The sequence below is a fragment of the Moschus berezovskii genome, chromosome 20 (assembly GCF_049115385.1).
Source record: "Moschus berezovskii isolate FMDL1 chromosome 20, NW_MosBer_1.0, whole genome shotgun sequence".
NCBI classification, from domain to species: domain Eukaryota; kingdom Metazoa; phylum Chordata; class Mammalia; order Artiodactyla; family Moschidae; genus Moschus; species Moschus berezovskii.
The window spans coordinates 39,065,152-39,092,303 of NC_142479.1; the positions used below are offsets into that span (position 1 = coordinate 39,065,152).

Here is a 27,152-nt window from a genome sequence, read left to right on the forward strand (position 1 = left end):
GGGCTCCTCCCGCGGGCGAGGCACACGAAAAAGGAACCGAGGCGGCTGCTCTTAGACTGCGTTTATTGGCTCCTTAGAAATCAGAGTCAGTAACAACTGTACAGAGGCCCCAGCCCCGGCCATCGCCTTCCCTACTCCCGCCCGGGCCGTAACAGCAGCTTCTTTGGGGCACGGGGAGACGCCTCTGGGATTCACAGTAACCAGGGAACAGAAACGGAAATAAATTAAGTGTATGGGGGAGGAGTCGCGGGGAGTCATGCTCCCCAGATCAGTGCATGGCGAGGGTTTCCCGGGGTCTGCGGCCGGGCTCCCCGCTGCGCCCTCACCTCAGAGGGAGGGACGTCCCCTTCCGGCCAGGGCACAGAGCCAAGCTCCGCTTCCCAGCTAGTCTGAGAGCCTGCCCACACGCTCCTGTGCATCTGCCAGGCTGAGCACCATGCATGTAGCGGGGCGCTGGAATGACCTGGAGGCAGTCATCATTCTGAGTCCACGGGCCGAGGCCCAACTGTGCTTGTAGTGGTGCGGCCTCACCCCTCACTCCACCCGTACCAGCAAGGCATAGAGGAGCGTGGCCCCTTTCTCCTTGGTGACCCACTCAAGTTCGGTTGGGCTGAAGTGAGGGTCAGGAGGTTCTCTGAGGGCCGCAGAAGGGGGTCCTGGGGTGTAGGAGCCAGGGCGCACACACACCTGGAACGCCACCTGGGCCTGGTGCGTCCGCTGGGATTTGGGGTCCCGGAATCTGTCAGGGAACAAGCAGAAATAGGGCAGTGAGGCCTCTGGCCCCAGTGCCTCTGCCCCTTGGCAACTGTAACCATCTCAATTAGCAACAGGCCCTGCTGTTCCTGGTAGTCACTCCTTCCTTATAGGGGCTTGGCTGCAGCCTCATCTACCTGAAATGGTCTTCCTCCCAATGCCTGTTCAACTGACTCCGTCCTGCCCAAGTCTTTGCTCAGATTCACTTTCTTAGTGATATCTACCTGGACTACCCTATCTTGTATGCTTCAACCACACTCCTGATCCACTTCACTCTGCTCTACTTTTCCCTTCCATAGTACTTGTCACCTTTAAAAATACTAAATAACTATGGATAAACATTCTAGAGCAAGAGAGGACATAAGTTCCACGTGACCAGGGTTCCCTTCTTTGTTCTTTGTGATAGAACAAAATAAATGGTACTTGTACAAAGACCGTGAGTGAAGGGCTGGCTGGAGACTGAGGAACTAGGGAGACAAGGTAGACAGGAGGGAATCATGGAGACCCATGTGCCCTCCCATGTACTCACTGCACTTTGGATGCCAGGGTCTCAGCCCCAGCATATTGGAGGGAGGGGGAAAGCAGCACTGGAGGGGGCTGCTCCTCCCGGGGAGGCGCGCAGTTCTCTCCAGGCTCCTCGAACCCTGTCCCAGGCTCTCCCTTCAAGGGCCGGCAGCTCAGGATGGAAGCAGTGCCTGCAAGGGAGAAGAGCTGGGTTAAGGTGGCCCTCCTACCACCCACAGGCCCATCTGCCCTGCTTCCGCTGGCGCTACGTACCTGCCCCCAGCTCCCCTCGGTCCAGCACCCTCCGGACAGCTGCCACGTTGCTCCCATGGTAGGCCATGTGCCACTTCTTGCTTAGCGTCCCAGCCTCCAGGCGGGGGTTCACCCTAGCAGGTGGACAGACAGGACAAAGGTCTTTGGCTCCCCAAGGTCATTCCCCAGACAGGAAGATTTGTCTTTGGGACCTTTTCTCAAGGTGGGCAAAGAATAGTGCGGGAGGTGCACAATCCTTCCCCCATGTACCTGAGGTTGAACCTGCACCAGCCAAAGGGCAAAGCGTATTCACGGGGGGGCTCCCCACGGCGCCTGTGGGCCTCATCCCCTCGAAGTTTTCGGCAAGACTCACAGTAGCACAGGCTACGCTTCGGTGGAGGCATGAAATAGTCCTCTGTGGAGAGTGAACAGCAGACTTTGTGGCATGGCCCCCACCCTGGGTCTCAGCCATGCAGTCCCCGGGTTCCGGCTATGGTCCTGGGCCGGGCCAGGAATAAGGCAGGTTCTGGGGGCCTGGGGACTCACCAGGAAGCAGCAGCAGTTCTTGGAAACGGGAGCAAAGGGCGTGGTACTCGCAGCTTTTGAGGGGGCTAGTGGTGGGCGGTGGGCCCCAGCACACACTCTCCTTGATACCTGAGGGAGCAGAGTGGACCCATGTCACAGGGGCTGGAGCCAGAAGTACAAAGTCAGGGTGAGGTTGGCCCTGGCCCCTTGGGCTGGCTCACCATCCACCATGTCAGCTTTCTCCATGTCCCCTTGAGTTCCAGCACTTTTCCCACTGGCAACCCCTGGTTCAGGGCTCACGATTGTCACCTGCAGAGGACAGGGGTGGTCAGTTAGGGTGTGACCAGCCCCCAGGGCCTGCTGATCCCTTCCATGAACTACCAGCTTCCCGTTTCCTGGGACTGCCCAGCCTCCCAGGTGCCACTCCTCCCACGGCCACTCACCTGCTCACACTGCCCATAGAGGTCCACAAGCGCATGGCAGGGCTGGGGGACATCTGGCACAGCCACCCCCTGGTCCATCCCATTGATATGGAGGTGCAGCCCCCCAGAGCTGTCCAGCCGCAGTCCCAGGATGGTGCCTTCTGGACACGTGTCCAGATTTGGCCCAAATTTCTCACAGATCTAGGAGGAAAAACCTATTGTCTCCAGGGAGATCAGATTCCCCACTGGCAGCAGCCACCGCCGCCCTTCACTAAGCTTCGCCAGTCCCTGGGTTTTGCCTCTACCCTTGCCCGCTGCTTCAGTTATCTAAAGTCCACCTTCCCTTTCCCCCCTGGCAACATTCTCAATGGCAGGAATGTCGGAGGAGGCAGTGAGCCTGAGACTGTCCAGGTAATGGCACTCACACCTCTGCCCACCTGCTACAGGGCCGCTACACACCTGTGCTCCTACCTCCAGGGCTCGGGGCCCCTCTTCTCCCTCAGCCAGCCACTCCCTCTCAGAGGCAGGGCCCTCTCCCTGCTCCCTACCCACCTTGAGGCCATTGTGGAAGACCCCTCGGCCCCGCAGCAGCCAGGCTGCCCGTTTGAGGGCACAGGCGGAAGCAGGGAAGTTGAGCCTCTCCGGTGGGCAGGTGATGACTCCCAGGACAAGGGAAGATGTCCACTGCCGGTTCAGGAAGTCTATCCGTACCTGGGGGGAAGGCAACTGCTCCACAATCACAGCCTCCTGCAAAGAGGTCCCCCACCCAGCAGGACCGGGCTCCTCACTCCCGCCAGGGAGAGAAGACGGCACCCCAGAGTGCAGCCTGGGATGCAGCCCATTCTGATACCTGGAAGGACCCGAAATGGTCAATTTGCTTGTGTCCTTCCCTCTTTCAGCCATGGTCTTGCTATTGCCTTTAAAAGGATTCTTGTCCCCAGGGGTTCCCTTCACCTGCCTAACTGACATCGCAGCATAATGCCCCCTTCCCTGGAAAGCATGCCCCATTCCCACATACAGAATCAGGAAGGAGCCTTCCTGGCCTCCCCAAACCCCTCCACACTGCTTCCCTCATCGCAGCCCTCAGATGGGTACTTCCTGGAAACTGATCTACAACTCCCACCATAGGATATGAGTAAACACCCAGAAAGCTAAGGGGCATGCATGCCTTCCACTTCATGCTCCACATGGGGAAAAAAAGCCTTTCTGCAGGAGAGTTGGCCCTGGGTCACCTGGAGCAAGAAGAGCTGGGGATAAGGAGGTGTGGCCCACCTGGACCAGCAGCTGGGGCACCAGGGGCTGGTTGACGACAACGATGCCCTGGTTGTAGCTGGCCACTCGTGTGGCTGTACGGTTCCCATTGGACAAAAGAATATTCTTCCCATGGTTCTCCAGGAACTCAAGGGCTGTGGGCATAATGGCCACTTGGTTCTGGCCCTGGTAAGGAGGAGAAACTGAGCTGCTGGGGGTGCCGACTCAAAACCGAAGCCACCCCACCAGGATGGACACAGAGCCTGCCAATAAGCCTCTGGCCATCCAGGACTAGATCAGGGAATCCGAAAATGACCTGGTGGCTAATGGCCCACCAACAGTCCATCCCTGAGCCTGATGGTTCCTGCTGCCACCTCTTACTTCCAGGCCATGCTCCTCGCCTTCGTCGTCCTCCTCGCCCTCACTACCGGTGTCCGAGCTGGGGGAAGGAGGCTGAGTGCCTTCTGGCTCATCCAGACGGGTGGAGCTGACAATAGAGACACTCCGCACTGGCCCATATAGATCCAACACAGCCCACACACTCTGGGGGCACACAGACTGGAAGTTAGGAGTTAGCGGAGGACCTCGATCCTCCTCCAGACCCATGGAAGGTCTGGGGTCTACCTTGGCGATGCCGGTGGCTGCAGGACCCATATCCTCTCCGTCTACCAGGATGTGCATTGTGTCGTCTGCCCCTCGGCGAATGCCCACACGGCTTCCCACCTAGGGCCAAGGCGTGGCAAGGACGAGGGCTCAGCCCACCTCTCCCCGCTGCCCCCACTCCCAGGTCCACCCCTGGCCCCGGGGTTGGCTGACTCACCCCCAGCCTCTCCAGGTTCCGGCCATAGTTCATCCTCTGGAGTTGCCCGTCGCGCCTCACTTCACAGCTGGACACCATCCAGGTGGTCTTTGTCCGGAGCTCCGGCAGGGAGGGAGGCAGTCCCGGGCCCCCACCTGCGCTGGGCCCCATATCCCCAGGCGCTAGCGTGGTCAGCCCTAGGCGGAGGGAGCCGGCCCATTTCTCATCCAGCTTCTCCACCTTTACCTGGGAGACAGAGGAACCCTTAGCGCACTGCAGGAGGATGGGAAGCGGGCTGGCCTTGCCATGAAGGTTTGGTGGCCCCCTGCATCATATCGCCACAGCCCACCTCGAAGATTTCCTCAGTCTTGAGTTCCTTGGTGCTGAAGACGAGGCCATGGGCATAGCCGGCTGCTCGCACTGCCCTTGTGCCGTCTTCCTCCAGAGCAATGTTCTTGCCGCAGGTGCTGTGGAATCGGTGGGCCACGCCAGGCACTGTGGGAAGACAGCACCAGAAGAGGGGGAGGATTGGGGCAGCAAGCTTCAGAAAGGACAGGGCGAGGCTTTCAGATGCAGCAGGAAGTCGACATGACGGTCCCACCTCCAATCTTCCCTCAAGACCTCTGATACCTCTTTCACCACAGCAGGACTCAGTCCGAAACCTGCCACGCCCAGTGATGGTGTCCTAGCCCTTTGGTGGCAGGGAAGCATCCAGGCCCTGTGTCCAGGTGGAACTTCCCTCCCCTCTTCTTGGCTGCGCCCCACCAGGGGCTGAGCCCTCCCCCTTCCCCTTAGTCTACCGCTGCTGCAGGCAGCCTGTCTGAACAGCTTGCCTGACCTGAAGGCTGCACCCCTCAGGCCCACCATAGGCAGACAGAGCCCTTCCCCCCTCTCTCCTGGCCGCCCTCCCTCCCTGCTGGCTAAACCTGGGGAGTGCAGGGGGAACGACTTCTCAGTGGCGGTGTTGCTGGTCGCCAGGCTGTTGTCCATGGGGCCGGTGGCATTGGTGATGGACACTTGGACGCACTGGCCGTACAGATCCACTACTGCATACACTTCTGAGTAAGAACGGAAGGCGTCAGGAGGCCAATAGCCTGGGGTGGGCTGGGCCGAAGGTGGCAGGTTGAAAGCCACAGAATAGTCACCTTTACCGGGAGGCAAGCCTGAGCACGCAGCGCCTTGGTCCTGGCCGTTGATGAAGTAGTGCAGGTCGCCCTTGGCCGTGCGCATCATACCGATGCGGGCGCCGGTGCCCAGCGCGTCAAGATCACACCCGTAGTTGTTGCGCATGGTGTTCCCATCTTGCATGATGGCTGTGCCGCTGCAGGGATAACAGAACAGGTAGGTTGGCCTCCCAGCTTCCTCCCCACACAGGCCTCTGCCCCATCTCTGCTTGCTGGGATCGTCCAGGGCCTTGGACTGGGATGTTAACCTGGGGTGTGAGACCCAATCTTGTCTCCTACACCCTGAGAACCCCCCAGGCAAAAGCAGAAGCTACCCTAAGGGTCTAGGGGGAGGAAATAGCCAGACCACCTAGGTCTGTCATGGTCTACAGCTACCATAGGCCCCAAAACCCTGCTTCCCTCATCCCGGCAAGCTCCACCAAGCTGGCTGCCAAAGCAGACAGCCCAACCTCAGCATCCATGTGTCATAGTCAATGTCTGTCATAGTGTTGGGGAATTCAAGGTCCTCCGGCCGAATAGCAGTCACTCCTAGAAGGAGGCAGGGGTGGGTCAGAGCCGAGTCCCCAGCCTCTGGCAGCTAGCACCTCCCCAGCACAAGTATATGTGTATACACACACACATATACACATCCCTCACCAGCCTCAATGGAGCCTGACCAGCGGTCCACCATCTTCTGAATGACGATTTCAAACAGTTCGCCATCTCTCAGGGCTCTGCCAGGAGAATGGTCATCAGACAGGCCCCACTTGGGTGGCTGATGCTGAGAATAGGGAAGTGGGGACATAAAAAGTCCAGACACTGACCGGTTGGAGATGACGATGGCGTCGTTGAACTCGCTGCGGCAATTGTGGCGGAGCGCAGTACGGCCCCCATTGGTGATGACCGCATTGCTGCCATGCAGCTGGTGGAAGCGGAGGTCCGAGCCCCCAGCCCCAGATGATGGGGAGCTTGGAGACACCTGGTTGTTCCCCTCAGGGAGTGGTTCAGAGACTGGGGGCACCTCTGCAAGTGGACATCACCTTTTAGGTCTACAGTCATCTCTGAGGCCTCCCAAGGCCACCCCGGCCCCTGCCCAGCCCGGCCCTCACCCACGTCGTCCACAATGGTGGCCTGGGCCGCCTGGCCATAGAGATCCACAACAGCATAGACGCCCGGGGGCACATTCCAGGCAGCGGGACCCTGAGTCATGCCGTTGACGAAAAAGTGGAGAGTCCCGTCCTCTCGCCGCACCACGCCCACCGTGTCCCCTGCCTTGGAAGAAGCGGGGCTGGAGTGAGGAGTCAGGCCGAGCTCCTGCCTGGGCTGGTCCTTCAGCAGCCCCACCTGGCCTGCCTCCCCACTACCAACAGGTGGCGGGTCCTCCAGTCTCCCACCTTGAGTCGGTCCAGGTTGTGCCCGTATTCGTCCAAGATGGTTGTCCCATTGTGCATCACCCCATTCCCTGTCATCATCCAGGTCCCTAGTGGACAACGAGTGGCAAAAGCCATGAAAAGAAAGCCAAGGCTTCTTTACACAGTAGTCCCCCAGTTACTTCTAGAAGCTACTAGTCCAGCCTGCCTTTTCTTCTCAGGGCAGAGCAAGAAAATTCAGTTCTCACGCTCACCCCAGGCCCTATCCACGTGGCACACCTCGGGCACCAAATGTGTCATGACAAATGTGACAAGTGAAAGAGAGTCTGGAAACAGGGAGGGCTTCCCCCCAGCATCTTATCCTGGCCCTGCCCTTCCTGGGAGCTCACCAGAGCGCAAGTTGGTCATGGTGGAGGGCAACTGGAGGTAGGCAGGGTTGTGGGTGGTGACACCAATCTCAATGGAGCCAGCCCATTTGTCCACCATCTTGTCGATGCGCACCTGGAACACCTCTCCATCCCGCAGGGCTCTGCTGCTCAGCACCACGCCATGATTGAAGTCGTCGGTGGCACTGAGGGCACGGCAAGTGGGGACTCAGATCCCCCCCACACACACAGTGCTCCAAAGCTCAGCCCTGCAACGCCCAGCCAACAGCCACTGCCCAAGTCAAGCACCCAGGGTCCACACTCCAGGAGGCCCCCTGACCAGACTCCCACTGCCTCCCACTTGCCCACCCCTCCCCCAATCCCCTCATAGCCCCTCCGCAGGCTTCTCCCCACCCCATGGGTCATACTGGGGCCTCAGGGCAGTGCGTCCCTCGTGGGTGATGGCTGCCTTCTGCCCACAGTTGGGGTGGAAGAGCAGGCGCTCGGGTTCTGCCTGTGTTGTAGGTGCAGCCCGGCGGAGAGCACCCTCAGGGGACAGAGCCCGCAGGATGGCATTGTTCCGGCGAAGGCGGTCACTGTGGTTGTTATTGTGGACAATGGTCACCTTCACGGCCATCCCATACAAGTCCACCACACCGTACACCACTGGGGGTGTTAAGGGGGTCGCCACACCTGCAGGGGTGGAAGGCACGGGGAATGGAGGAATGATGGCCGTCTCATTGTGCATGGGACGAGGGTAGAAGAATCAATAAAGGGAGAATGAGATAGAGCCCCCTCAGCGAAAGCCCAGTTGCCCTCTCTGAGCTTTTCCTTACCTTGATCAATGCCATTAATGAAGAAGTGTAGGGCAGAGTTGGACTTCCTCGTGAGACCAATGTGGTCGCCCTCCTATTCAAAGCAGAAAAATAAAAACCTGGAATCTTTCGACAGCTGGGCGTGTCCTGGAGACTGAGAACACAGTAGTCCTCCAGCTTTCCCATCAACCGATGTGACAGGGGAACAGCTCCAACTGGTTCCCATGCATCTGAGACCACTCCGAATGTTCAAGGCAAGACAGGCACTATGTTAAGCTATCTTATCAACACCAACTCAACCTTCACGGCATTCTATCAAATAGTACTAACAGTCTCATTTTCAGACATTAAGAAAACAAAAAACTACCCAAAAAGATGAGCTTCTAGCCGTAGGTCACCACCACCAAAGGCCAAACTGAAAGAATTGAACCCATCAGACTGCAAAATTTGAGTGCTTAACAGTTGGGCAACCCTGCCTTCTCAGAAGGAAAAGTGAAAGTCAATCATTTGTGTCCAACTCTTTGTGACCCCATGGACTGTAGCCTGCCAGGCTCCTCTGTCCAAGGAATTCTCCAGGTCAGAATACTGACCCATCTCCAGGGGGTCTTCCCAAACCAGAGATCAAACCCAGGTCTCCTGCATTGTAGGCAGACTCTACCGTCTGAGCCACCAGGGAAGCCCTGCTCAGAAGGAAACTTCAGACAAAAGATAAAGGGCCTTGCTCCAGGTCAGAGAGCATGGGGCCCAGGCAGGACTGCTCGGTATATACTGGGGTACCCCTGGAGAGAGGCCGGCGCTGTGACCGCCCTCACCTGCAGCTCATCCAGGCTGAATTCACAGTACTCCCGGCGGGTGCCCTTGCCATTGGTCAGGATCCCACAGCCGCTCATCATGATGGTGCCTGGGAAAGCAGACACCGTGGTTAGGGTATGGGCCCCCTGCACCTCAGTGACCACAGGCCATGCCCCCCCCCATGCCAGGGGCTGGTACCTGACTGCAGGTTGGTCATGGTGGCTGGGTACTCCAGATTGTTGGGGTTGTGGGTGGTGACACCAATCTCAATGGAGCCTGACCACTTATCTACGAGCTTATCGATCCGGATCTTAGATGGAATGACAGTGGAAGGGAGAGGGGAAATGTAAACACAGAAAAAAAATCTCTCCACCCTTTAAGCTTCCCTAGGCCACCTCCACCCTCTTCTAGCACTGGGGATCAAGCCTCATCTCTACTTCCCAGAGGGTGAGATGCTGGCCAGGCCCCAGCACCTTGCACACCTCAAACATCTCATTGTCCCGGAGTGGGCGGTTGGTCATGACAACCCCGTTGTTGAATTCATCCAGGGGCCGGCGGCGCTCAGCAGTCTTATTATTGTTGCTGAGCTTGATGAGGGTTCCACACTTCTCATGGAAAAGGAGAGCATCGTTGGAGGTGACAATGGGCGAGGTGTCAGCACCACTAGGCCCTGGTGCTTCCCCTGCTGGGGGGGAGCTCAGGTTCACATTTAGGAGCCCCCCATTGTACGCAGATAGGATGGCATTGCTCACTACCTCGGAGAGCTCCATGCTGGCAAAGTCTACAACAGCAGGACACAGGAAGGAAGCAGAAATGAGACTTCTCAGTCTCAGGTTCACCATGCTCTCCCTACCCCTCTCCTGAGGTCCCCCCCGTCCACCTCACATCCCTCTCCCCTTCCCAGGCCTCCCAGGAACCCTCACCATTATGCGACTCAAGGCTGTTAGGAAACGTCTCCGGTCGGGCCTGCGCTGGGGATACCATGAAGGCTGGGGACCATGTGGAATGGGAGGGGAATAAGGGTTCAGCCCTTGCTGCAGGGACCACAGCCAGGAGACCCCTCCGCTAGCCCCTGCTCTCCCAGCCCACACCCAGCCTCACTTGTCATTGCCTTACCCCGCCCCCGTTCCTTCAGCCATTCCCTCTGCCTCGTCACCCCACCACTGCCCTACCTGCATTCTCACCTTCATCCCCAGAGGTCCCCTGTTCAGCCAAGGCAGAATCTTCAGGGGGGACGGAGGGCTCAAGGGGAGGTGTGGGGCTGGGAGTAGGGGGGCTGAAGCCTGGCTCAGGAGGGAGCACAGTGATCTGGGTGCACTTGCCGTAGAGGTCCACAACGGCCCAGACACGAGCCGGAAGGCCCGTGGCAGCCACGCCACAATCCCGCCCGTTCACCCAGAGCCGCAGCTCCCCAGCAGCCGTGCGCTCCACGCCCACATGGTCCCCTTCACCAAGCTGGTCGAGGTCCTGCCCATATTCCTCCAGCACAGACCGTCCATCCCTCAGCACCGAGCAGCCCGACACTACCCATGAGCCCCCCTTCAGCCCTGTGGCGCTGCTTGGGAAGTCCAGCACATTGGGGTCCAGTGCCGTCACCCCAATCTCAATGGAGCCACTCCAGGAGTTGACCTGTGATGGGGCGGTGAACAGTGGCTCAGGATGGGCTACGAATGGGTCTCCCACATTTCACAGGCCACTGTGTCCCCCTCTTCCCACCTCTCAGACAGCTAACTGGGCTTTGCTCTCTTGAGACACAAGGCATCCCCAATCCAGAGATCGAGTCCCACAAAGTATTTTCTGGACTCTGGTCTCAGGGAATGATTAGGCTTGCTCTCCTTTAGCAACTCTCTTCTGTACTCTGGGTGCACGCTGTCTATGATCCCATGCTCTTCCCACGCTGGCTCACCAAGCTGGCTAAATTCCCTGGCTCCAGACTCCTGCCATCTCTAACTGTTCTGGTCTCTGTGGCCCTTCAACCAGTCAAAGTCATAGCTCTCCATATTTGCTGGTGTAATGCTCTCTCACTCTCTCTCTGGGCCTCTCTCCTAGGCTATGGCTGCACTCAAACTCACTCTCCTCCCAAATTCTACCTCTGTGCACCTGGCATTTCCGCCGCATCACCGCACAGGCACACACATCTCTTGCTTCGAGTATCTCTCCTCACCCATCTTTCTGTCCCCATCTGTGTGCGTTTGTCCTTCAATGGTTGTTCTTTTCCTGGTTATCTCTCTTCTCCTTCCATCACATCTGTGACATCTCTCCATCCTCCATCTCCCATAAATTATCCCAGGAAGCCTGTTCTCTAATCATTATAGTGGGTGGGGCCCCGTGTCCCTTCCCTGCTCCTGGGTCTTGACAAAACTCAAACTCTCCTTGTCTCCTTCTTTTTATGACTTAATGTTTCCGCTTCATGCTCCCTTCCTGCCCATCACCTGGTGTCCTGGCTAGCGGTTCTCTCTCAGTATCCGGTAATGTGGGCTACCCTAACTGTCCTCCCCCATCGCCTTCTGGTCCCCTCCAACCACCCTCCACATCTCGCTTCCGCTGCCCCAGCTCCGCACCTTGCGGTCGATGCGGACGGTGAAGACGCGTCCATCGCGCAAGGGTTCCCGACTCAACACCAGCCCATGGTTAAACTCCTGGCCTGGCTGCTGCCGCCGCGCTGTACGCCCACAGGCCGACAAGCTCACCAAGCGCCCGGTGCGCGGATGCAGCTCCCCGCCGCTGCCCAGACCCCCGCCGGACCCCGGCCCTGGGCCGCTCCCGCTGGGGCCAGCACCCCCACCCCCACCCGGCCCCGGCCCGGGGCCTCCCCCGGAGCCCCCATTCCCACCCGACCCCGCCGCCATCGCCGCTGACACCGGGGCCGCGCGACAGCCGCGCTTGGCGGCACCGTGGCAACCGCGGTGCACGGACGCCCTGGGGGAATAGGACTCGGGGGCTGGGGCCAGATATGCTTTACGGCAATGCCGGGCAATAAAGCATCCCGGAGTAGGGAACTAAGGACTACTACGGTGAGAAGAGAAAGGACGACAGGGTCGGGCAGGCTTGCTTTACGGCACGGGCGAGGTGACGGAGTGGCTCCAGAGGAGCGAAGACCGGCTGGGAGCTTTTGCGACAGTGGAAGAAACTACTGCCGCAGGCACCTTTACGACTTGGGGGTGGTGCCCAAACACTTTCAGCTTTGCGACACCGACGACCCAGCCTTCGTCGAGGACAAGCAACACTTTGAAGTATTTGCTTTACGGCAAGAGAAGGCGGGGTCTATCCTTCGCTCTACGCGCCTCGAAGCGGTGTGAGCAGGTCCTGAGCGCATAGAGGTAGCTTTGTAAATAAAGAGGGTCACACTCCGTACCACTTGAGACCGGATATGTCTTTCGACAGTGTCGCAATCCCTCCACTTCTCCGCCGAAACAGAGCGGGTTGGCTTTTGGGGCGAAAAGAGTTCGCGGATGTTTCTAGATAAGGCCATCTTGAATTCTAGTCCAACCAAACTTAGGTTTTAAAGCCACGAATAAAGAGTGCAAAGGAACACTGGCAGGTAGTTTCAGGTAACGACGCTGACAGTCCTCAAAGACCGCCACCTCCAGAGCTATCGACAAACCCCCAGCAAGACTCCCCAGACGCTCACGCTTCAATTGGACTGTGTGTGACGTCACAATTAGGGTTCTGGGTGGTGATGGGGGAGAAGGGCGGGAACAAATCCCAGAGACAAAGAAGGGTTTTAGGGTGGGACAGAAAGGGAGGGGCAACCTGAGAGGCTTCCAGCTAGAGGTCCCTAAACAGTTTTGATTCCGCCCCCCACGGCTCCAGGGAGCAGTGGGGGAGGGGCACCAGACCTCGCCCAAGCGTCCCCCTCCCACCGCGGTGGGGGCGGGGCCTGGGGCGGGGCTATGTGGAGCAGGGAGGCGGGGCGAGGTAGCTGAGAGTGGCCCCCTAGTGGGGCCATGGAGAAGCAGGAAAGTCTGGGGGCTGCTGGCGGCCTCGATGGAGAATCTCCTGGTGGGGGTATCAGGGGGGTGCCAGAAGGCATCGGAGGAGTCGAGTCAGGCGCTGGGTTGCTCTCCGGAGTAACCATGTTTCACGGTTCTGGGCCCCCCACGCACAATGGCAGAACCATAATTTGCAGTCCTGATTCTAGCCAGCCCTCCGGAGGGACAGCAGTCCTCGGTTCCGTGCTCAACCGGCATCCTGGGGAAGTCGTGGCCCACAACTTTGGGTCCGGTACACAACCTGACGGGTTTAATCCCCCCTTCCCTGGAACCAGTGTATCCGGGACGTTCAATCCTGGGTCCGGGGCGTCTGGGGTGTACAACTCGGCAAACATTACTCTATCCGAGTCAACTTGCACGCGCCAAGACAGACCCTGTGAGGACCGGCCCCGGAGCATCCTAAAAAACAGCAGCTCCATCACGGTGCACAAATCCCCCAGGGCGGAGAGGTAAGGAACCGGAGAGAAAGAAAGGAATTCCAGACACAAAGGGAAGCCAAGGTAGGGGAAAGGGGGCGGAGTCCCAAGAACTAAAAGTGAGAGTAAGTGGTGGTAATTGGGTGGGAAATCCGAGGTTCCTAGCCTTTGAGAGAGCGGCAGGTACGGGATAAACCCTTGATAACATAGCACGTGATTATCATCAGGTGTGACCTCCACCCCAGCCTCCTACACGTCTGGAACTACCAGGGGGAACAAGAAAAAGGTTTTGAATGAATGAAAGAGTGAGGGAGGACTGTGAGGAGGAGGGCACTAGGAGATTTCCTCCCCCTTTTTTGTGTGTCCTTTACTCACCCGAAGGAGAAAGTCTCAGCACTGGGATGAAATGAATATCCTGGCGACCTACCACCCTGCTGACAAGGACTATGGCTTTATGAAGGTGGATGAGCCCAGCACTCCCTTCCACAGGTGCGAGTCTGCAGCTTTATCCCTTCAGCTTCTACTCTCTTCTCTACTCGAAGGAGAAGGGAAGTGCCTGCTGCCCGCTCTGACGCACTGGCTTCGTCCCTCACTTGCAGGCTGCAAGACAGCGATGAAGACCTGCTTGCCGGGACCTCTCACGCAATGACTCCTGAGAAGTTAGCAGAGAGGTGAGAGTCCTGCCAGAGGTCAGTAGGGACCTGTGGTCTCTTGCCCCCTCCACCCCTGAACTAGGGTCTGAGCCAGCTCTGCTTTTTGGCTCTCCAAATGGGAGGTACTACAGTTTGGATCAGGACTCACTCAGGCCAAGGTGGGGGAGTCAGCCAGCTTGGCCCCAGCTACCACCTGCTCCCATTTTTTGTTCTCTCTGTGCCCCCAACTGGTCTCCCTCCCCTTCAGGTTTGCAGCAATGGACAGTTTCTGCCCCAAGGTCCTGTACAGCGATAACAGAAGCTCGGGGTCTTCAGACAGCTTTTCCAAGACACGTGAGATGAGGGGTGGGGTTAAGTGGAAGGGGAGGTGGAGTGATAACTCAGCGGAGAGCCTGGCAGGAAAGCCATGCTCTGACACTGGCCCACAGAATCCGATGATTTTGAAAAGCGCCGCAAGGCACACTACAATGAAGGAAAGTTCCTGAAACTTCAGAAAAACCCTCCCTTGGATAATAGCAAGAACAGCAGCGTGGGTGGTGTGAATATGAGCAGTGGCAGTCGAGGTGCGATGCTGGACTCAGAGCCCAGGCCTGTGGAAAGAGGTGGGGCAGGAAGAATGACTGGAGGAGTCAAGGACCAGATTGGCCTGGCGGCCAGAAGCCACATCCTAGAAGCCGAAGGTTAGCTATGGTGGGGCCCCAGACCCCCAACGGAATTGTAGTCCAGAACCTTCTCTACCATAGCTTGTCTTCCTCAGTGGGTGTCAGCCCAGGGCCCTGCTGCCTAAGAGGGACGTCGTGCTGGCTGGTGTCCCCAGAGTAGACAGAGGGCAGCTGGGGTGGGGTCCCCATCAGGATAGTCCCCAAGGAAGGCTGGCTGGGAAGAACAGAAAGCCCAACAGAACTCTGTCGGGGTGGAAAGGTCACTGGTGTTTTTCTAAAATGGGAGGAGGGGATAGAAGTGAGATGAGAACCTAAGGCTTGAGCTTCTCATGGCTGCTCAGGGGTCACAATGAAGCTGGTGCCCTGTATTCTCTAGGTGCCCTTATGACTCAGATTAATTTGGGTGATTCCTCAGCTTCCCCTGCCTTCAGAAATCTGTCCCCAACTTCATCCACCACTGTGGTGTTGGAGAAGGAGATTGATCTGCAGCGCAAGGAGTATTACAGCAAAGGAAGATACCTGAGGTGCTGGCCTCACCCTGAACTTGAGGAGGACACAGAAGATGAACAGCAGAGCAGTGAGAGTTCAGCCGGGTCAGCCCAGGAGCGGGAGGCTAAGAACCAACAGACTGATGGGTGTGCCAACCCTGGTCCTATTGTGCTTCCAGGCTCCACAAACTTGAACTGGGTAATCGAGAGTCCCATGAGCACTGAGGTCCGTCTGCTGGACCAAACAGGAAGCTCCTCCCAGGATTTCCAGGCCACGGAGAGCTCCCGGAAGGTGACAGTGACATCGTCGAAGCCTGGTGAGGGCACCAGGCCACCATCTCACCAGGCCTGGCTCTTGGCAAGCTCCCATCTTCCCAACCCCCACTCCCTTCAGGCCAGCAGATTGGCAAAAGTGATGAGAGAGGCCCTCCACATTCTTGTGTGCAATGTGGATTGTATGGAGAGGACCCAGGGAGGCTCAGAGGGATGGGTACCGGCCCCCCAGCTTGGTACCATCACTGCCCCCATGCCTTCTTTCTGATTCCTCTCTGCCACCTACCCCGCTCCAGGTACTGCCTGGTCCTCCAAAGATAGTGGGTCCCAAGCAATGTCTGACTGGTGTCAGTGGCTGGTATCCAAGGGGCTGAACTGGCAAAGCATGGAAGGCTCAGAGAGGGAACCTGGAAGTCACCCAAACTTCCCAAACCAAAACCAGCACAGACGTGAGCCTGAGCAGGGGCAAGGGGCTGGCCGGGGAGGGCGAGGGGCTGAGTGGGTAGGTTCTAGGGAGTCTGGGGATCGTGGGCCACATCTTCTGGCTGTGGCAAGAAAGCCACTAACTCAGCCCCTCTTCTTCCAGATGAAACCCTGCGGATCCAGTGGACTCAGGAGGAGGAAACCAGACAATGGAAACTGTAGCCAGTTGGGGAATGGGGTGGGAGCCGACTTTCCTTGCCCTCACCACCCTCGGTCAATCGGGTAGACAATAAAGAGAAGAGCAGGAGTCTAGGTGCGGTGAATTGGGGTCCCAGGCTGATCCTGAGCTGACATTGAGGAGAGTGGGGGCAGAGATGGAAGTTCACATGCAGGAAACCACGGACAGAGCAGAGCAAAAAGCTTGGTATAGCCAGGGGCACTGGACTCAACAGGCACCCAGGAGCCCAGGAAGACCCACCTGCAGTGGGCTGACAATGACTGGTGTCATTCAACCACACATTTACCAGTCTTTAATTCTTAAAACCACCCTGGAGATAGGAGTTATCATCCCTATCTTTCAGATGAGGAAACTGAGAAATCAGCTTGCCCTGGGTCAGGTAATCAGGATTTGAACCTGTATCTCTCAGGCCTCCAGGACTCAACCACTGAAGGAAAACAAGCAGAGAGAGACCAGGGCCCTAGGAAGATGACTGCAGATAGTCTCCGAAGGCGGGGCTGTGGCTTCTCTGATCTCAGGCCCTTCTCCACCCCTAGGCCCCGCCTCCACCCCTCCCAGCACTGCCTGGAAGTGAGGGGTGAGAGCTCCTCCTAGGATACCCCTTACACCTAGGGAAAGAATCCTGTCCCCCACCCCCAGGCTTTAGCCAGGGGTGGACTCTCCTTTCCTCCCTCATCAGCACGTCCCCAGGCCAGGGGAGTGCCTGTACTTGCAGCTCCACCCTCCAGGCCCGAGGGCTCACTGGCCCCTGAGCGGTCTAGCTGAGATGACGGTCAAGCTGGATTTTGAGGAGTGTCTTAAGGACTCACCCCGCTTCCGGTAAGTGTACACAGGTGTCCAGGGGCAGAGGTGGGGAGGTCCAACACTCCCTAACATAGACAGCCTTCCCCATGTCGGACGGAGGATGTAGACGGAGGATGTCTTTCCAGGGCGTAGGTCTCAGAGGGGCAAGATCCAGCTTAGAAGTCAAAGCCGTACCTCTGGTATCAAATCCCGTGCTCTGATGCTCGCCACCCTCTGCCAGTGTGGAGGGGGTCCCTCCAGCCTCTCTCAACCCCAGAGCTGGCACTCCCTCCTCCCTCTCTTGGGGACCCCTCCCCTCCCCCAGCACCTGCTATGGGCGGTTAGCAACTTCCTGCCCTCGCCACATCCACCCTCTTTCTACCTTCCTGCTCTGGCCTGGGCCTTAGTAGCTCCCACACTGTGCAGAGTGAGCGAGCCAGAGGGGGTGGGTAGGAAGTTCTTAACCCATCAGCTTTTTCTGTCTGTACCCTTGGCCCCCAAACCCCAACCCCTGACCCTGCCGACTGGACAGACCAGATAGGCCCAGACTTTGTTCCCGTGACCATGTCCCTCCTTTGTCAGAGCCTCTGTCGAGCTGGTGGAAGCCGAAGTGTCAGAATTGGAGACCCGGCTGGAAAAGGTGATCCGGATGTGGAGGGATGACCCGGGGTGGGAGTGAGGCGAGGGGGGTAGGGCCAGGGAGAAAAGTAGAGACCAAGTATAAGTTCTGGAGATTACTGAACATTAACCAGGTTGGGTGGATACTGGGGGCTACAGAGAAACCAAAAGGTGGTTCTGTATCCTTAAGGAGCTTGGAATCTTGGAAAACAAGTCTCACCTGTGAACTTACTCGATCCTTCTGAAGACCTGTGTTATTCGGGACCGTGAACCCCCAGAAGTTTTTGCCCTCAGGGGGCTCTCAGACTGTGGGCAGCAAATCAGTAAAACACTGACACGATGCAGTCAGGCCTTCCTGGTTGCTCTTTACAAAAGCAGCACACTCCCATCCCCCTTGTTTGGCTTTTTTTTCCGTCTACAGCATTTATCTCAACTATGTTATATATTTACTTGCTGTATTAGTTTTCTCTTGTATAACAAATGATTACACATTCCGTGACTTCAAATAGTGCACAGGTATTAGCATAGTTGTGGGTCAGCACGGCTTAACTGTGCTCTGCTCTGCTCAAAGCAGAGTTCCAGTCCTTGCTGTTGTGGGACTGAGGCCCTCATCTCCCAGAGGCCACCCACAGTTCCCTGGCCCGGGGCCCTGTCCATAGGCGGTTTATTTCATAGCAGCTTGCATCTTCTTCAAGGCCAATAGTAGGCTTTCCCAAGTGTGTGCTGATAAGATGCCATCAGTTTATGTCAAAATGTGATCACAGGACGAATTCATCACCTCTGTCATTTGGGGGCGCCATCCTATTGCCCTTGCCATGTGGTGTGCTGATGAGAAGCATAATCCTCACTCACCTACACTCAAGGAGTGAGGATTATGCAAAGGTGGGAGTCACAGGGGTTACCTTAGCCTGTGTCTGTCCCACTTGCCAAGTTTGTTTCTTGTCTACTTTTCCCTACTGGATTGGAAGTATCATGAGGGACTTTTACATTTCCCCCTCCGCCACCCCCCCCTCAATCCTCAGGGCCTGTGACCTGAAAGTTAGTAGGTAACCAACTAATAGATACATGTATTAATGAAGATACATTTAAATTGGTGTATAGCTGATTTACAATGTTGTGTTAGTTTCTGGTGTACAGAAAAGTGATTCAGTTGTACACATGAATATATACATATATTTTTAAGTTAAACTTTTTATTTTTAATTAATTGCAGATCACAGGAAGTTGCAAAAATAGCACAGAGAGGCACAGGTACCCATCTCCCAGCTTCCCCCAAAGGTAGCATCTTCCATAACTGTAGTCTACTGCTCAAACCAGGAAATTGCTTCTAGCATGTTCCAGTAAGCTGTCTAAAGACTTCACTTGGATTTTACGTGCTTTGCATATACCCTTTTTTTTTAAAAAAAATTCATTTATGTATTTAGCTGGGCTGTGTCTTAGTTGCTACACATGGGATCTTTAGTTGCAGCATATGGGATCCAGTTTCTGACCAGGGATGGAACCTGGGCCCTCTAACACTGGGAGGATGGAGTGTTAGCCACTGGACCCCCCCAGGGAAATCCCTGAATATACTCTTTTTTAAAAAAAAATCTTTGTGTATAATTCAGTGGCACTTTATCACATGTATAGATTCTTATAACCAGCATCACACTCAAGATACAAAACTCCTGTCATCACAAAGAAACTCTTTTGAGCTGTTTTTTTGTAATGGTGCCCTCTCTCCTCTCTCCCTTCCTTATCCATGACAACCACTCATCTCTTTTCTGTCTCTAGACTTGTCATTTCTAGGTTATCTAGGTGTAATCATACAGTATGTGACCTTTCAAGATTGGCCTTTTTTTTCGTCTCAAAATAATGTCTTTAGGTTTATTCAAGTTGTGGCCTATCAGTAGTTATCAACAGTTCATAGCTCATGCCTTTTGCATTGCTGAGCATGTGCTATTGTATGGATGTACCAGTTTGTCACTAGTTCAGTCTTCTGAAAGTTCCTTATTCAAATTTGGGCAGGCGGGGTGAATAAGGGAAAAACTGAACACTCAGTCCCCCAGTGGAGTTGTGATCCTCTGGGTCCTTGTCCCTTATTACGGACACCCAAGGGTGACATCTGATAAAATTTGATCGTGGTCTGTTTCCTGACCATTACTGACCCTGCCAGCTATCTTCAAGTCAAGCTATAGTTCCCTGAAGCCTTCACTAGCCTGAAAAAGTATTTTTCAGTTCAACAAAAGTTCCGTGAGCAAACCTCTGTAGCCTGTGTTTTCTGAGCCCCAGCTACCCAAGATTTCCTCATGGAACTGCCCTGGTAGTCTCTAGATCCCTAAGCTGAACCAACAGGCTCCATCAACTCTTGCCCCTTCCCAGATACAGTGACTCAGGCTAGAACCAATGGTGTCATCTCCAGGAGCCATGCAGTTCTTGCAGGTGAAAAGAACCAGGGGTCAGAAAACCTAGCTCTGGCTTCTGAGTCGGCCACCTCAAGGAGTGAGTTGAGAGGGAAACCAGTCTTCAGGCTATTTCTACTGCCACAGGGGCTTCCCAGAGACCCTGTTCAGGCCAATCACTGATGCTTTGTTTATCAAGCATCCTAGGCAGGTGGAATGAACTGGGAGATTGGGATTGACATATATATTTAAACTGTCTATTAACACTGTGTATAAAATAGATAATTCATGAGAACCTACTGCATAGCTCAGAGAACTCTATTCTGTGTTCTTTGGTGCCCTAAGTGGGAAGGAAATCTAAAAAAGGAGATTTATCTATATAAATGGCTGATTCACTTCACTGTTCAGCAGAAACTAACAACATTGTAAAGCAACTATACTCCAGTAATTTTTTTTTTAAGCCTCCTTGTTTGTAATTTAGGGTCAGACAGAATTGGCCCTAAGAGCACCATCTCTGCCCTGACCCTATGGCCTGGCTGACTGATTACTATTTATGAGGAAATGTTCACTAAGTGCAGAAGGACACATCCAGACAGTAAATACTGTATAGTTTTGTTTTTTTTTTTGCAAGGCATGTGGGATCTTAATTTCCCAACCAGAGATCATACCCGGGCGCTTGGCAGTGAGAGCTCAGAGTCCTAACCACTGGACAGCTAGGGTATCACCCATTTCTGTAGAATTTAATACTGAACAGGTAAAGCTCAGGTTTCATCCTGAGAGCCAGACAGTGGGGAATTCTGGATCCAAGCAGATGTCGCAGGGCAGGAGAGATGTCTGGGAGGTGAATCCGACACTGGCTCTGCTGTCAGACTGGGAGGAATTTTGATCCAGGCCCAGAGCAGTGGGAGCAAAGAAACCAAGATGAGAAAGCAGCTCCTGTGTATTAGAAACCAGACTGGGCCGCAGAGAAGTGTGGGTGGGGGAGGGAGGGGCACAGCCCTGGGGAAGGGGAGACAAGTCAGACAGGAGAGGAGCAGCACTGGGTATCGGCGGCAGCGGCACAACTCCCTGTTGCTCTGTTTATCAGCTCCTCAAACTGGGGAATGGCCTCCTGGAAAGTGGGCGGCACTACCTTGCCGCCAACCGGGCCTTCATCATGGGCATTTGTGATCTCGCCCACCTGGGACCACCAGAGCCCATGATGGCGGTATGTGGAGGGTCCAGACCAGACTGTGCTGTGGGGTCTGGGATGTGGAAAGACCCTGGGGAAGGTGAGGGGAGGCTCGGTCTGGGGTCTGCCGGTCCCAGGTCAGAGGTCTAGGGATGGGAGGACCCGAGCGCCCTTGTTTGGTACTCTCTCTCTGCATCTTCTTGCCTAGGAGTGTCTGGACAAATTCACTCAGAGCCTGAGCCACAAGCTGGACAGCCATGCTGTAAGTGGGGGGTGGTGGGGGTGGGGCCGGTGGGGGGAGCAAGGAAGTCTGTGGTCCTGACCCCCACCTGCCAACTTCTGCTTCCCCCAGGAGCTTCTCGACGCCACCCAGCACACACTGCAGCGGCAAATTCAGACCTTGGTCAAGGAGTGAGTTGGGAGGGAAACCAGTCTTCTGGCCTCTCCCACTGCCATGGGGTCCTCCCTGAATAAAGGAGTTGTGAAATTGGAGGCTGCTGGTGGCCTGATCATTATCCCCTATCTCAAGGATCCCCTTGAAGTCTTGAGTTTCCATAGCTGCAAGGCTGTGAATGAACGTTAGAGATTTCTCTGCTGGGGTTGGTGGGCGTATGGATAATTCTGTGTTATTCCTGCACTTCCAGAGGTCTCCGGAGCTTCCGAGAGGCGGGCCGGGATTTCTGGCGGGGGGCCGAGAGCCTGGAGGCTGCTCTTACCCACAACGCAGAGGTTCCCAGGCGCCGGGCCCAGGAGGCAGAAGAGGCTGGAGCTGCTTTGAAGGTTGCTCGAGCTGGGTACCGGGGCCGGGCCCTGGACTATGCCCTGCAGGTGCCTGCCCCTACCTGTCCTCCTGGGGTGCCAGGGCCTCAATCACCTTGAGGCTGGAGAGTCACTGGTGTGAAGTGGGAGGGGTGGGGTCTGTGTCTTCAGGACTAACCTGAGATCTTTTGGGCTCTCAGATCAATGTGATTGAGGACAAGAGGAAGTTTGACATCATGGAGTTTGTGAGTCCAGGTAGGGGTGGGGGTGGGGAGGAGCCTGCTGATAACACCAGGGACCAGGGAAAGAGAGGAGTCTGCCCCCTGCCCACCTTGTCCCCAGGTGCTGCGTTTGGTGGAGGCCCAGGCTACTCATTTCCAGCAGGGCCACGAGGAGCTGAGCCAGCTGGCGCAGTATCGCAAGGAGCTGGGTGGCCAGGTAGAGCCCCAGGGAGCAGGGAGGTGGAAGAGGGAGGGAAGGGGCTCTGAAACAATTTTCTCCTGGCCTGGTGGGTGAGGCTGGGGCCATCTGAGATACCCCTCCTGTGCTCAGTTACACCAGCTGGTCCTGAATTCAGCCCGCGAGAAGAGAGACATGGAGCAGAGGCATGTGCTGCTAAAACAGAAGGTGAGAACTGGGGCCCCAGGCAGGAGGTGGACGGCCCTGGGGCCTTGGTCTCTGCCCACTTCAGTTGCCCTTTGACACTTTTGTGCCCCCAGGAGCTGGGTGGGGAGGAGCCAGAGCCAAGCCTAAGGGAGGGGCCTGGTGGCTTGGTCATGGAAGGACATCTCTTCAAAAGGGCCAGCAATGCATTTAAGACCTGGAGCAGGTAAGGAGTGAACATCCCAATTGGCCAAAACCATTGGTTTTTTGGTTTTTTTGAGTGGTTATAGTGTGTTAAATTTGGCTGCCCAGGTGGTTCAGTGGGTAAAGAACCCTTCTCCACCTACAGTAGAGGAGACCTGGGTTCAACCCCTGGGTTGGGAAGATTCCTCTGAGGAGTGCATGACAACCCAGTTCAGTATTCTTGCCTGGAGAATCCCATGGAGAGAAGAGCCTGGTGGGCTATAATCCATAGGGTCACAAAGAGTCGGACATAACTGAAGCAACTGAGCATGCACACACCATGTGTTAAATACAGACAGACCACCCCTACCTGCCCCCGACCGCTTCCTTCAGAGACTTTACATTCCATCAGCAAAGATAGACAGTGATATAGTAATTAAGTAAATTATATGTTATCTTAGAAGGTAAGAATACCATAGGCAAAAACAACAAAGAAGCAGTGTGGACACAGCTGGAAAGGAGCTGTGACTTTGAGTAGGGTGGTCAGTCTAGGCCTCGTGGAAAGGTGACTGCTGAGTGAGGACTGGAAGGATATCTAGAGGGAGAATGTTCTAGGCCAAAGGAGGAGCCCTTCCAAGGCCTTGAGGAACCTGGAGGGTTCAAGGAACAGAGGGGAGGCCCTGGGCATGAACAGAGGGAGGGAGGAGGAAGTGGTAGAAGATGCAGGTGGAGCTAACGGGGTGTGAATCATGACGGCCTCGTTGGCTGTGCTCTGAGGGAAGTGGGGCGCCATGGGAGGGTGTGGAGCAGGGTGGTGACCTGCTCTGATGTGACCCCTTCCCCTTTCAGGGCCACTGCTGGCCCCTGAGGGATCTTTGTGCAAATTAAGAAATGGAGCCCCTTCTCCAAGATACTTATATTTGCCAAAACATTGTAGTAATGGACTTATTTTATTAGACAAAGCATTTTTACTGCCGTCTGCTAGAAACTTGTCTTTGTGAATCTGTCACAGCTGGGTTGCTTGAGATGTGATCAGCACTCCTCACATGTCCCCGGCTGCCCCTCCTCTGCAGCATCTCCTGGGACAGGCAGCCCAGGTCTCTCTCTTCTCAGTGAGATTCTATGAGGCTGAGAGTACCACGTTCCTCCTGTCCCTCTCCTGAGCCATACCCCCACATCATTAACACTATTTCCACCTCTTCCAGACGCTGGTTCACTATTCAGAGCAACCAACTGGTCTATCAGAAGAGGTACAAGGTGAGTAGGCTGGGTCCTGGGCCCTAGGAGAACTCAGCCCTGCTGTGGCTGCCTGGACATCTGCCCTCCCCCCGTCAGGACCCTGTGACTGTGGTGGTGGATGACCTTCGTCTCTGCACAGTGAAGCTCTGTCCTGACTCAGAAAGACGGTTCTGCTTTGAGGTCGTGTCCCCCAGCAAGTGAGTACAGTGCCCAGAGGTGATGGCCTGTGTGTCTCAATCTTACTGGCTGGCAAGGGTCTTGGAGGCCCCTCATGCTGCCCCAGATGTCAACCCTTTGGTGCTTGACTTGGGGGGAGAGTATAGGGGAAAGGGGCATATCTAGAAGGGTATTACCAATTGGTGCAGAGGTATTCCCATATGACTGGTACCAGCCAAACACTCGCGGAATGTCAGCCTGCCCATCCTGCCACTTGACTCCCCAAGCCTCAGACCCCTCCCTGCTCTCCATTCCCCTCTGGTCCAGGTCCTGCCTCCTGCAGGCTGACTCAGAGCGCCTCATGCAGCTGTGGGTCAGCGCCGTGCAGAGCAGCATTGCCACAGCCTTCAGCCAGGCTCGCCTTGATGACAGCCCCCGGGGTCTAGGCCAGGTACCTTAACCGGCGGTGCAGGACTGGGTTGCCCAGCGAGCTAGGACATCCCTTCCCTCAGAGCCACTCTTTCTTCCCCTGTCCCCCCAGGGCTCAGGACACCTGGCCATAAGCTCTGCTGCCACCCTGGGCCCTGGCGGGTTGACCAGGGGAAGGGAGCCTGGTGGAGTGGGGCACGTGGCAGCCCAGGTGCAGAGCGTGGACGGCAATGCCCAGTGCTGTGACTGCCGGGAGCCCGCCCCCGAGTGGGCCAGCATCAACCTCGGCGTCACCCTCTGTATTCAGTGCTCTGGCATTCACAGGTCTTTCCCCTCTGGGTCCCAAGCGTGGGCCCCTGCTCCTCCTGGGTTGGGGGCGGGAGACTTGCCTAGGTTTCCTCTCACACTCTGCCTTTTACCTAGGCCGAGCCTGTGGGGCCCAAGGTAGACCCAGGTGGGCCCAGCTCCTCGATGCCCTGGTCTGGCCAGGGCAGGAGGACACCCGGAGGAATTGATCTACTTGTCTGGAGGAGGGGTGGGGTCAGGACTGCTGAGGGTGGGGGAGCTGATGAAAAGCAGAGAGAGATGATGTTATGAGGTCTTAGCTGGTCTATACAGCCCTCGGGGGAGGGGGAGGGGAGTGGCATGGGAAGAGTTGTCCAGGCCAGAATGCCTGGAGAGAGGGGAGGTGGCTGGAGAGGATGAGGAGAAGGGAGGAGAGGGAATGGTCAACAGGCGGAATCCTGCTCGATCCAGGTCAAGACCATGTGGCCCTGGCTGCCCTCTGCCTTCTGGCCCAGCGCCTCTGCATGGGCACCCCACGCAGGGCCTTGCCCCTAAGTCTTTTCAGGAGTAGCAGCTGCCCCCACAGAGGGCCTGACATATCCCCCCTTGCTCTCCAGGAGCCTTGGAGTTCATTTCTCCAAAGTCCGGTCTCTGACCCTTGACTCATGGGAGCCGGAACTCGTGAAGGTGACTTGGGGTGCTGTGAGTGTGTGTGGGTGGGGTAAGGGCAGGGCCGCAGAGCCCCAAGGGCTCAGACACTCACCCACACCCTACCTGTCTGTCTCTGCCTCCACCTGGGTCGCCTGCAGCTCATGTGTGAGCTGGGAAATGTCGTCATAAACCAGATCTATGAAGCCCGTGTGGAGGCCATGGCTGTGAAGAAGCCAGGACCCAGCTGCTCCCGGTGAGGCTGGGGCTACCCTCCATGTGGGGAGGGAGGGAGGAGGGCCCAGAATGAAAGGAGGGAAGACTCTCCTTCCCCTGCAACACTCCCCCGCCAGGCAAGAGAAGGAGGCCTGGATTCACGCTAAATACGTGGAGAAGAAGTTCCTGACCAAGCTTCCCGAGATTCGAGGGCGAAGAGGTGGCCGGGGGCCCCCCAGGGGGTATCCTCCTGTGCCCCCAAAGCCGGGGCTTATCAGGCCCAAGCCGGGGAGCTTCAGATCCAAGCCAGGTATACGGCTGGTTGGGCATCTGTGAGCGCCTGCTATGCACTCAGCACAGTGCCAAGCCCAGTGGGGAGTCACAGAGTCCCAGGTCCAGGTTTTTCCCTTTAGAATGTTCTGGGGGCCAGACCATACCAGCACTGGTTTTATAAGGCAAGAGTTTCGGGGATTAAAGTGAAGGATGGGAAGGACCATGGGGCTGGGAGGAAGCAGGAAGGGCTGTGTGAGGGTGCCAACAGCATGAGATGAGTCAGGAGAATGAGTGAAGGTCTCCAGAGTCCTGTGGATGAGAGTGGGAACTTGGCTGGAAGAGAGGGAATCAAGAGAGCTGAGGTTGACTGTCAGCTCACCCTCAACATCCCCGCCAGTTGAGGTGGTCAGACAGGAAGAGGTGAAAGAAGTGTCTATTCTATATGCCTTGGGACCAGCCCATATCCACTCACACCCTCCATCACCTCCCACCACAATTCCTGGTCTTGGAGTCCTCCCCACAATTGAGAAGTGACCTATCCCATCACAATGTCAGGGGTCTGTGCTGGGGGTTTTCTTCGCAGATTCATAGCTGGTTCCCCCTCACAGAGCCCCGCTCTGAGGACCTGGAGAGCCTGCACCCTGGGGCCCTGCTCTTTCGAGCTGCTGGGCACCCTCCATCCCTTCCCACCATGGCTGACGCCCTTGCCCATGGAGCCGATGTCAACTGGGTCAACGGGGGTCAGGAGAATGCCACACCGCTGATCCAGGCCACAGCTGCTGTGAGAGTCTTGGTGACCTCCCTACAACATCTTTAGTCTCCTCCTCTCTTCCCTCTCCTGACCTTGGTCCCAGCTCTTAACCTTCTCCCCAGCCCCTAGGGAGTGATAACCAGTAGAGCCTGATTGCTAAGAGGGTGAGATTTGGAGGCTGAGAAACCTGGGTTTGGATCCAGACCCTCACCACTTACAGCTGTGAACCTCCTTGTGCCTCAGTTTCCTCATCTGTAAAATAGGGATAACATGCCTTATTAGGCTATACTATGGATGTAATACATGTAAAGAGCCAGAGCAGAGGGACTTACCTGGTGGTGGTCCAGTGGTTAAGATTCCATGCTTCCAAGGCAGGGACTGCAGGTTCAATCCCTTATTGGAGAACAGATCCCACAGTCCGGTGGTTCGGCCGATAAATAAAGCTTAAAAAAAAAAAAGCAGAGCCAGCCATCCCATACCACTGAACTGACTCCAAAGTATC

At 56.1% G+C, this 27,152-nt stretch overlaps 3 protein-coding genes across 21 annotated transcripts in view; 2 read left to right on the forward strand and 1 right to left on the reverse strand.

Moving 5' to 3' along the window:
- Window positions 1-49: 49 nt before the first annotated feature.
- Window positions 50-17,103, reverse strand: NEURL4 (neuralized E3 ubiquitin protein ligase 4). Of its 12 annotated transcripts, XM_088828852.1 has the most exons (30): window positions 11,573-11,997; window positions 10,196-10,640; window positions 9,935-10,000; window positions 9,767-9,792; window positions 9,494-9,616; window positions 9,210-9,321; window positions 9,032-9,120; window positions 8,241-8,313; window positions 7,833-8,097; window positions 7,429-7,610; window positions 7,064-7,149; window positions 6,783-6,957; window positions 6,494-6,692; window positions 6,327-6,403; window positions 6,140-6,218; window positions 5,652-5,827; window positions 5,433-5,564; window positions 4,856-5,001; window positions 4,528-4,752; window positions 4,332-4,430; window positions 4,089-4,265; window positions 3,729-3,893; window positions 3,009-3,167; window positions 2,478-2,657; window positions 2,256-2,343; window positions 2,056-2,163; window positions 1,780-1,924; window positions 1,531-1,643; window positions 1,283-1,448; window positions 50-739 (listed from the first exon to the last, which is right to left on the reverse strand). In XM_088828852.1, the coding sequence occupies exons 1-30, from the start codon at window positions 11,858-11,860 to the stop codon at window positions 535-537; spliced, it is 4,569 nt and encodes a 1,522-aa protein (XP_088684978.1). In that variant the 5' UTR covers window positions 11,861-11,997; the 3' UTR covers window positions 50-534. The 12 variants fall into 12 exon arrangements, with proteins under 12 accessions (XP_088684978.1, XP_088684980.1, XP_088684979.1 ...); XM_088828854.1 differs by lacking the exons at window positions 10,196-10,640; window positions 11,573-11,997 and adding exons at window positions 13,795-14,019; window positions 16,966-17,103 and having other exon boundaries at window positions 9,494-9,792; XM_088828853.1 differs by lacking the exon at window positions 9,935-10,000.
- Window positions 12,326-16,507, forward strand: LOC129542749 (uncharacterized). 7 transcript variants are annotated; one of them, XM_088828855.1, is made up of 9 exons: window positions 12,326-13,452; window positions 13,801-13,908; window positions 14,019-14,090; window positions 14,320-14,405; window positions 14,501-14,752; window positions 15,111-15,317; window positions 15,402-15,539; window positions 15,792-15,944; window positions 16,082-16,507. In XM_088828855.1, exons 1-9 carry the CDS (start codon window positions 12,959-12,961, stop codon window positions 16,138-16,140), a joined length of 1,569 nt encoding a protein of 522 aa, XP_088684981.1. In that variant the 5' UTR covers window positions 12,326-12,958; the 3' UTR covers window positions 16,141-16,507. The 7 variants fall into 7 exon arrangements, 5 of the variants coding, with proteins under 5 accessions (XP_088684981.1, XP_055261409.1, XP_088684982.1 ...); XM_055405434.2 differs by having other exon boundaries at window positions 15,111-15,311; XM_088828856.1 differs by having other exon boundaries at window positions 15,150-15,317.
- The window catches only part of ACAP1 (ArfGAP with coiled-coil, ankyrin repeat and PH domains 1), an 11,710-nt gene continuing 1,268 nt past the window's right edge, over window positions 16,711-27,152 (forward strand). The window contains exons 1-18 of one of the 2 annotated variants that reach the window (XM_055405417.2): window positions 16,712-16,975; window positions 17,522-17,579; window positions 21,025-21,144; window positions 21,317-21,370; window positions 21,461-21,519; window positions 21,753-21,936; window positions 22,068-22,112; window positions 22,210-22,305; window positions 22,420-22,494; window positions 22,587-22,696; window positions 23,859-23,910; window positions 23,989-24,089; window positions 24,376-24,499; window positions 24,590-24,801; window positions 25,380-25,449; window positions 25,572-25,666; window positions 25,764-25,936; window positions 26,508-26,680. In XM_055405417.2, coding sequence (XP_055261392.1) covers window positions 16,923-16,975; window positions 17,522-17,579; window positions 21,025-21,144; window positions 21,317-21,370; window positions 21,461-21,519; window positions 21,753-21,936; window positions 22,068-22,112; window positions 22,210-22,305; window positions 22,420-22,494; window positions 22,587-22,696; window positions 23,859-23,910; window positions 23,989-24,089; window positions 24,376-24,499; window positions 24,590-24,801; window positions 25,380-25,449; window positions 25,572-25,666; window positions 25,764-25,936; window positions 26,508-26,680 — 1,854 coding nt within the window. In that variant the 5' untranslated portion in view covers window positions 16,712-16,922. Of the gene's footprint in view, window positions 16,976-17,521; window positions 17,580-21,024; window positions 21,145-21,316; window positions 21,371-21,460; window positions 21,520-21,752; window positions 21,937-22,067; window positions 22,113-22,209; window positions 22,306-22,419; window positions 22,495-22,586; window positions 22,697-23,858; window positions 23,911-23,988; window positions 24,090-24,375; window positions 24,500-24,589; window positions 24,802-25,379; window positions 25,450-25,571; window positions 25,667-25,763; window positions 25,937-26,507; window positions 26,681-27,152 lie in introns of both variants that reach the window. The other variant, XM_055405423.2, reaches the window with a different exon arrangement.